Raw genomic sequence first — 10,162 nt, forward strand, 5'->3', positions numbered from 1 at the left:
GTAATATAGTAATATAGTAATATAGTAATATAGTAATATAGTAATATAATATAGTAATATAGTAATATAGTAATAGTAAGTAACCTTATATGCTTTTAAATAGTAACTAACTACTCACGTATACGACTTAGGTTACATAACAAGAGTTAAAGCTAAACCTAATTCTCTAATTAGTTTCACCAAAGGTAATGATATGATTATAAATGAGTATTTAGAAATCTATAATTTTTTATAGATTTAGTAGTTTGTTATTATCTATTAAGGTTTCAAATTCAAATTATGGATCAAGTTAAAGAATCACTTCAAATAATAAATAGTTATCATATTCTGTTGTGTTATGGGCATATGAATATGTCACATCATACGTTTTAATATTAGTAACATATGTCTAATAGATCTTATTAGTTGGTATCAAGTGATAAAATATAATTCCACTAGTAAGCTACTATCATCAAACACAAGTGTATCTCATTATTAATTAAAAAAACGATATATCATCATTCGCGTTGCGAACACTGAAATACCTTTCCTTTTCTAACATAAAATTGGTATATATTTATTTACTTATGGTGGCTTACTACTAATCTAATCAAGTAAGATCTAAAGTGCGTTGTCTGAGATATCATAGACAGAATTACCTAAAAACAGTGATATTTGCATTTCAATTAGCATGCATTAGGATATTTATACTACTTGGGATTAAAAAAACTGAAGAATAATTCGAATATAATCTTATAAAAATGAGTATATAATTAGTATATCTTAATTATTATATAAAATATCAGATCAAAATTGTATGAATGGTAAAATAATGTAAATGTCATATATACCTAACAAATAAGCAAGCGATATTTGAATGAACAAGATCGGTACGTTATGTTTATATTAATTTAATGAAGCATATCTTACTTTAATATAGGATGAGTACTCTAATTATATGTAAAATATATTCAAAATTTTAAGCTTAAAAATACTTCGGAGCAATCTGAACATTCTGAGACGCATATATTTTAAGTAGTAATACTAAATAGGCAATATCATGGGATCTTTGCGTGGAAAAATAATTCAATAGCAAAGCTCAGAGAAATATTTATTAAGATGCATCAAGCACTTATATGATTCAACACCATAGAAAAAACATCACTAATAGATCATAACCTATAAACTACAATATCTATTGTTTTAGATAGGTTTTCTTGATTTTAATATCTGCTGTAGTAAACATACAGGGGAGAACTGTTAATAGTTATCTGATCAATGAGCACCTAATCAAAAGTTATAAAAAGTAAATGAGTAAATTATATTTTATCGTTTTTGCTGTATTTTAAATGGATAAATAATAAATCATAATATTACCTGTCATTTCACTGCCTCAATTATTCTAGGAATCTCAATTAAGGTTGTACAGACTGCTGCTATTACTAGCGCACAGAACACCGTAAATATAATCTTCTTCAGCAAAATATGCTGATCCAAGATCTTGGTTGCCGTCATATCACCACAAATAATAGCTCCAGTAAATCCACCGCCTGGGAAGCTCCACGCAGATGAAAAGCACAAGTTTTTGTACATGGGATGGAAATTCTTCATTCTGTGTTGAGAACCAAATTCGTCAGGATTGTATCCATATAGTGATCCAGATTCACTTCTTGTGTATCTACGCATTGTGTTAGGAGTACCAACCTCTATATGATCAATCACAGCCTTTATGCCAGGGTAGTATTACTCTAGTCTATTGATGTAAATATCAGCAACTTCCTATTTCTTCAGCTTATATGCATCTGGAGTAAGATCCTTCCACTCCTGAATATAGGCTGCGGTAGTAATATTACAGAAAGTTCTGCCTGATGCGGTTAACCTGGAATCGACTTTTGAGTGGTCTACAAATACAAATGAACGTTCTTCTATCTTTTCATACGCCACTAGGTTAAGGTCAGAGAGTGGGCGTGACAGATCGTTAGAGAAGAAAGTAGAGTATGCATTATTGGGGAAAAGCGTATTGAGATCAGCATTGCATACGAAGTAAATGACAAACAAAGATACTGCTGGCGCCTTACGTTTAGACCTCTCATCAAAAGTATTTTTAAGCTTCGGTATCATTCTGCCAAATACTAGGTCTGGAGCACAATTGCAAACAATCTTGTTGGATTTGGAAATCTTAGTCAGGTTTACATTTACCTAAGTTTTGGTTTTTCTATCGAAGTAGCTCACGCCAGTACAAATTGGTTTCTTAGCATGTTCGTCCTGAAGAATTATCTTAGTTACATCCGCCATGAGCCGCACTTCGCCACCATGCTCGCGGATCACTGAAACCAGGTAATTTGAGAGGGTTCCTGAGCCACCTTAAATCTAAACAGCTTTCTGGTAATAGCAACACTAAGGAATGGCGTGATAGATTAGATTCATATTGTAAGGATTGTCGGAGTAGTAAACAATGTTTGTGTTAATTACATTTTTGAGCTTTTCATCAGTAATATAAAAATCCAACCATTAACCTATAGTATGTTTTCTGATCATTGGCCAGGTGAAGTGGACAGAGTGTACAATGGGGAAGAAAAAGAACTAGAAGTAACCCATGTTATAAGGAAGCGTAGTAGCACATCTGGCAGTATTGTATATTTTTTTGAAGTATCTTCTGATACCCTTCTCTTCATGAGGGAACTTTTCAATCAGATAATTTCTTGCATTATCTAGACCATGAGGTATAGAATAGTGATTCTCTTTATCTGCTATATCCCAGACTGAGTTAGATGACACAAAGGTTATATTTTTATCAATACCTAGTTCTTTAAATATCCTGTGTTTTCCATCTGTCTTCTTATCTCCAAGATCCATCTCGTGCAAAGCCACTTCATACACATCCTTACCACGTTTGAAGGTAGTTGCACACCCTCCTGCCTGGAAGTGCTATTCAAGGACAATAACTTTCTTCCCATTAAGGGCAAGCTTAGCAGCACAGATCAGACCACCAAGACCAGAGCCTATAATAATATGATCAAATTTATTCTGAAGACTACTATCTGTAGGACTGTAAAGGATTCCGAGTTCACTCGTCATTTTAGAAATGCCCTGTTTTAAAAATGTTATTAGTTAATTATGATTATATTATAGGAAATATATAGAGTAATAAAGATAGGTATTATTGTCTTATATATAGTATACTTAAAATTTATGAGATAAAATGCCAGATAATGTATATTAAAATTTATATTTACCTTGTTGTATAAAATTTAAACAGTGTATTCTTCTAAATAATTTTTATTTAGAAAAACTAAAATTGTAATGTAATATGTAAAATTAATTATATTTATTTTATATATATCTTAAAATAGTGTCAATGAAAATTTTACTGTGACTATAGTATTTCAATATTATATGTAATAAGCGATTTTTTTAATACGTATAAAATGCAACTTTTGCAGTATAATATACTATTTATTATTTTTTCTAAACATATATAAATAAATAAATAAATAAATAAATAAATATATATTTAAAGTATTTAACTACATTATACATTTGTAGTGTGACTTTTATCTCAATTACTGACTATTGAATTAATTGATATGTATTTCACCATTTTTATCAAATAATAGTATGATAAGTATTAAAAGTAAATTTTACAGTATACAATATCACAAATTACCAAGAAAGATATTGATCAGGCTAAGTAAATTGTAGAATGTGTTAAAATAATAGTTTTTAAGTCTATTTACAGGTTATCTATACCGCATATCCAAAATTTTATTTAAGTAGTAACTTATCTACAATTACCAATAACATTAGCGTGCAGAATATGGCTTTAAAAGAACCAGAATATTCTATTGCTAAAAACTTACATTATCTTAAGAATTATTATTAATAACGAATATAACACAACTAACCGCTTACTCGCAGTAGTCAAATTCACATGCACAAACTGCTCGTCAATAGCTTGCAAAAACACGTAGCCATAATTTCATAGTTGTGCTTGAATTTGTATGGATTTTATTTGCTGAAATTCGAGTTTAAGGAAAAGGTAATTTGAGCATTTTTAGTTAATTTTTAGAGTTTTAGACGCTTTTGAATGGAAATTCAAAGTGTGAAATTATTATTTACTTGTATGTTTTGCAAGCGTCGTAAGATGCTGAGTCGCACAGGTGGCTGCGTAATACTCAGTCAATTTGTGAGATTCTTGATTCCGTAGGGTTGTTTGCATTATGGCGGTGCACAGATGTAAGCAATTTATTTTTAGCATGCTGACGTGATCAATAGGTTAAAAAGAGGGTTGAACGGGTAGATTAATTTTAAAATTTCGTAGTTTGATGTTTAATAAGCCTAGGCTGGAGTTGGAAAGGCGAAGATGAAAAGATTGCAGACTAAATATGAAAAGAGAGCATGAGCTTATGCTTTAAGTATCTGGCGGGATTTCAAAAAATAGTTATTCTGAATCGATAGAAAACTTTGTATAATGCAAATCCATAGATATCCCAAAATGCATATATTTTAGTAATATGATGTGGGTTATGGATTTGCGGGTATGTAATAGACTGGCAAAGTTGCTGTATGTCAATAAAAATTTTTAGATCAGGAGGTTAATATTTTGATCGTTGCAGGTGTAAAATTATTGAAAATGGAATTAAACTCAGCTATAGCTCACCAGATGAATGTGAAATCTGTGCATATTAATTTATCGCTAATAGGGATGGAAGTATGTGCCTGTTGTTAACTTGTGCTGACTAAACTGTTCATTGGGGTATGATAGCTAATGTGGGCAGTGCTGGGCTAATTTATAGTTTAACTTGTTTTAATGCGTTTTAGGGTCTCCAACAGGTTGTTACCTTGAGAATATATATGTTAGAGAACAACTTATGTTGATATTGGAACTTGTTTGAGCACGGCAGTTAATTATAATAGTTATTTTTATGCTGACAAGAGGGCTGCGATATTGCCAAGCTTAATGGGTGCGTTATGATGATATAAAAAGTTGTATAAGTATGGGTATGTATAAATAGATCAAGGTGTGTAAGATCTGTGCCAGGGTGGTTCTAATGCTTGTGATGTCTGCGATGGAGAAATGAGTTATCTATCGAAACTGCGAGAAGGGAACTTAAAAAAATGTACTTGGCTTTAGTTTTATTGTTTATATTATTATAAATGGTAATACAAATATAATTAGTGAGCGAACCAAGTAAAGTGCGGAAAAAGCGATTACGTCAACTTAAATTCATTCATTCGATTTTAACAAAATAAAATTCATAGATTTAAATTATCTTAATCACCTTTAGGTAGTTAACTTTATTTACTTACTACGTTAGTGATGCCTACCGACGCTGGGCGGAAGATGCAGGGCGACTTGAGTTGATGCGTTTATTTTATATTGTATACTAATATATAATAGGTTCGTAACACATAATTGGAAAGAATGCCAGCGGAAATGGGATGCGATGCCAAATCGGAATGCTGAAAGAACTAGCCTGATAATAGTATTATATGGACATAAAGATGATACTATACGCGATATAATCAATTTTACCATTACGGTAATATCGAAGCAGAGCATCGTGATATTTTAGCGCTGGCGCACCATTTGAGTGCATCGCCAGAAATTTATTGGAAATGCAGACACAGCCAGCTGGGAAGGTTATACCATGAGTAGCTGCTACGAGGGCTAGTTTCCTGCAATTTGCTTGTTTCCATAATTATTGGTTGAGGTCTCAGGGTGGTGGAAGGTCTATAGTACAGAAGTTTCATAAACAAAATTCTGCGAACTTCCTGATAACGGTGTCCAGAGTGTTATGTTATTGATATATGATGCCGCGGACGTAGTGGAGTGAGTGACGCATTCCACAGTGCACGAGAGCTGGATCCTCACCTCTACCATACAACGCAAGGAGAGGCAGATCACTGTGCCAGGAAATACATACAGGATGCACAATAAATATTATAATTGACTTGCGCCGAAGGATGGGCAGCACGCCAATCTGCCTAGAGGGCCACGCCAATAGAGACCTTGTCTGCAATTTTTAATATATTATTAAATATAGTATTATATACAATACTACCAGTTTATATGATATATGGCTGAAAGTGCAATTACTTACTACCTAACATATTTAATTACACGGGCTTCACTCAAAATGACAAATCCACTATCAGTAGACTTCGCAGTGCACCAATACGCGATTTGTGATGGAGAAGTCAAAGTCGAAAGAAATACCTAGGCGATGATAACGTTTACCATAGAAGGCAGCGAGATCACATAGTCCAGTCAGTTGGACATGAGTTGCAGGTACATACTCCGATCAGCTATTACCACCAAGGAGCAGCTGTGCGCGATCTAGGTAGTCCTGCTCTACAAGAAGCTGGGGAAAATTGCGCAGAATGTTCAGTTTTAAATATCATAATTAAAAAAGATAATTAACTCGCGAGATCCAAAATTTTGGGACAATACAGGCCTAGTTGCAGCACAGATGGGGCTTACGGTGCGTTCGACAAGATCCACACGAAACCCTGATTTTGCTAAATTTGCATAGAGCATCGAAGACTACCATTTGCAGTACTTTTCGCTATACAATAGTTTTGACACGAAAAAGATTCTTTATCCTGAAGTTATAAAAGATTTAAATTTTCATGAAAATCAGGTACTATTGTAGCTAGCAGCTATTAAGTACCAGACTGATGGCAAGTATCCTCTAATTCTGCCGTTGATTTTTGGGTACTCGGCATTCAGGTTGTATTATGCTTAGTTTACAGAATTAAAGAAGAACACTAGAACAAGAGATGTGTATGGCCATAAATTGGTTTTGCTTAGAAAAATATTTGAGGTATCGAATAAGATTTACAATGGAGAGTCATTCATCGAAGTAGAACAACCATAGTTGGATAAGTTTGACCTTATAAACCTGTTCCAGCTCCCCACCCACTTTCTTAATACAGGTATTTGCCTGTTCATGTTCCAGCAGCTCTGCCAGGTGTCCTACCTCTTCAAGGCAGAATATTTCGCATTATTCTCGTTGGTTAAAAATGAAATAAAAGAGAATCTTACGAATGCTGTCATAAGCCAGAGCTCCAAGTCTGGAAAAAGTGTAGCTCTCTACACGCAATACTTTTTCCACCTCCTGATGGGGAATGTTCCAATGTTGGTTAATAAAGAAGGCTCTGAGGACCAGCAGCTATATTACTACAAAACTGGGTCATTCCACTCGTAGCTGGAGAAATAGTATAAAAATACTTTCAAGCTGCAGGATTTGATCAACTTCAAAGAAACAGTACTAAATGATATATGTGACTTTCATACCTTTCAACTGGAAAGTTTGGACCATTTATAGTACCTTTACAGGAAGATGAATATTTTTATCAAAAATATGTATAAAGACTAAAGCAGAATTAATGGGGTATCTGGGATCAGGGTTATTAAGCATTTGAAATTTAATAGCTCGATATAGTAACAGTTTGACTTGTTAAAACAATACTCATTTTTTATCTACGAGGGTGATGTTGATACCAGCGGCATAACGGATGCTTAAGTGCTGGAATATAATTATAAACACTAGGGTAAGAAACGCCCGTTGATGCTAATTGACGAGTGTCTAGACTAATAGAAGTAAAATTATGTAAAATGCACATCGCTGTGCTAGATGATTTTCGGCGAGTACCGGCAGAGGCTGGTTAACATTGGAAAGTATTAGTATTGTGCTATAGTAAATATTCTACAAAAGGACCAATTTTAATGGTTTTCCGATAAGGATAAATCTAAAAAGTATACAAAACATACTTTCGTTTACCGTGTTCTTTCACAGCTTCTGCATACGGACTTGCTCTTAGCAGTAAAAACAGAACTCGCCGAAATCAGTGCATCAGAAGAGCATAGGAGTTTGACCCTAGATTGCTATCAGGAATTGTAAAATATTATTAAAAATATACAAACTTTAAGAAAACATAAATAAGATAAAGAAACAGAAATATACCATCAGATATATAAGAACCTGCGCATTCTTACAATATACTTCAGCCTGCTCAAAGTAATACTGACCAATGTGGAGTACATTCTTATAGCGACAGAGTACCTGCGGCTCCAGACTGAGGAATACGACATCCTTGATGAGTTAATAGTCTACTCACCGTAAATACTGAATGTAAAAAATAGAAGAATGTTTAAAAACAAATTTTACTTAGGGCTACCGAAAAATTACTTAGACTAGAAAAATTATCACGAAGAGTTCGATGTGTACTTTTTCAGGTTCATACTTTCTTTGTTCGACCCGAGGGCGGTGGAGACGCTGTTCTGGAAGACGTTTTAGTTTATTGGTTTTAAAACCATATCTACATAAAATAATAAGAAACTTAACAATAATTATCAAAATGAGAATGACGTAGTTGGAAAGTTTTGGTCATTTTCAGTAAATGAATAAATGATTTGCTATTTAGACTAAGCAGCTCTCCCCAAGCAGTTGGTGGATTAGATGGAATTAATAACTACTAAGAACAACAAAGTGTTGGAAAATCGATTAAACACCACGAATACGTAAGTATATGCGAGTTATCGCATCTCTACATTTTCAATTATAATGGTAGGCACAGATATAGAGATAATAAATGAGTCCTAAATTGATAAGTTTAGTTATTACGGTTCTGAAGAAGACTATATTTATCATTATTCCGCCAACATTCTTGGTTATGTCCAACCCCACCCATCGCTGGTGCATAGTGCCCAGTACGACAAGCGCAGCATGTTGGTTAACCGAGATGACATGGGTACAATACTGGATGGTATCCCAAAAACATTAAAAAAGTATTTAGACAAACACTCTATTCTGGTAGAACTATTGAATTCTATGATGGGTGAGAAGTCTATTGGGATGCAGCTAATATGCCCTTATATCTGCCCTTAGATATGGTATGTGCCTAGAAAGCGCCAATTGCAAGCTTGCAATTTTAATGCAGTTGAGAAGCATGTTATTCATGTAAACGGCAATAAGAACATAGTATACTAGTTCAGCAGTCTTACCCAAATCGTAAATTACATTGTCATTAGAATAATTTGTAATGAAAGTACTAGGAATGAATTTGAAATTTACGTAAATAGATAAAATATTGATCTATACGCAAGTGACGGCAGTTGCAACTTGAGGAGTACTGCTTCAGCTACCCTGAACTAAGAGGTGGTCGTGGTTCTGAGCTATAGTCTGATGTGCTAGTTCATAGAAACGTACTCCAAGGTCCAGCTTACATCGATGGAGGCCTAGCGCGAGTTCAGCAGCATGACCATGCTATTCAAGCGGAGCGTTCTGATAAACTACCTGAGCACCATATTGTTCATTATGATTGCGACACAGCAGTCAGAGATGACTATCAAGAATATCTCACTCATTATCCAGCAGGGGGAGAGCGGGGATATCGGTTGCTAGTATCTACGCCAAGGAAATATTGCTACTAGAAATGCTGAGGAGCTGATGATGTCAATAAGTAGAATACCAGGAAAGCACGAGATGATGGCCCTGACGCCCACTTTTGACTTTGCGTTTCAAGATTTAAATAATGGGGTGCAAAGATTTAGCCAGAATTCGGTCTGGAACTATGTGCTGGAAGACTCGATTGGGTCAGCTGCAGAAGCTTTCGATATCCTGAGGGAGCAGAAAACCATCGATGGTGGATTGATTGTTGCAATCTGCTTCGATAAGAGCATGGACCTACCACCGATATTAGAAGCAGCTGAAATGCCATTCAATTTCGTGCTCACCTTCCACGGGTACGGAGAGCTCGGACTGGAGCGGCTGCACGGCTGCCAGGTTCTGCCGGTACACTGCGGCCATCATACCAAGGAAGTACTGGAGAAGATGGCAATTCCGTTTGGAATCAGGGACGTGGTCCAGATAGGTCAGGATCAGCACGAAGCAATTACACTGGTTGGTATGGGAAAAGTAGCGGATAGGTTTGTTACGCAGCAGCAGACTGATGAGAGGAACACTTACATGACAGAACAAAAAAGTATTAGCGATAGTTAGATAACTTCATATGTTTATTAAATATAGAACCTAGATGACAACTTTCAGCTGAATATAAAACGATTGCATACAGACTACAGATTATTCAAAATCATAAGGTATGACTGTTAGTACTATATCTAGATTATAACAAAAGTAGGTGATAAATACACCGTAGTAGCGGATTTACGAAACAT

The 10,162-nt window shown here is 34.7% G+C and overlaps 2 protein-coding genes across 2 annotated transcripts in view; one reads left to right on the forward strand and one right to left on the reverse strand. All coding sequences in view use genetic code 6, as the record gives it.

The window, feature by feature from the left end:
- Positions 1–1,359: 1,359 nt before the first annotated feature.
- SS50377_28756 (All-trans-retinol 13,14-reductase) lies at positions 1,360–3,057 on the reverse strand (the record flags this gene model as incomplete). The annotated part of the gene is made up of 1 exon (XM_067912510.1): positions 1,360–3,057. The coding sequence occupies one exon, from the start codon at positions 3,055–3,057 to the stop codon at positions 1,360–1,362; it is 1,698 nt and encodes a 565-aa protein (XP_067760152.1).
- A 3,062-nt stretch (positions 3,058–6,119) lies between these two features.
- Positions 6,120–10,162, forward strand: part of SS50377_28757 (uncharacterized protein) — a gene marked incomplete at both ends in the record, with an annotated part of 5,118 nt that continues 1,075 nt past the window's right edge. The window contains one exon of the mRNA XM_067912511.1: positions 6,120–10,162. This exon is cut by the window's right edge and continues 1,075 nt beyond it. Within this exon, the coding sequence (XP_067760153.1) occupies positions 6,120–10,162 (4,043 nt within the window).

The sequence above is a fragment of the Spironucleus salmonicida genome (genome assembly GCF_000497125.1).
Source record: "Spironucleus salmonicida strain ATCC 50377 chromosome Unknown tig00000023, whole genome shotgun sequence".
NCBI classification, from domain to species: Eukaryota; Fornicata; order Diplomonadida; family Hexamitidae; genus Spironucleus; species Spironucleus salmonicida.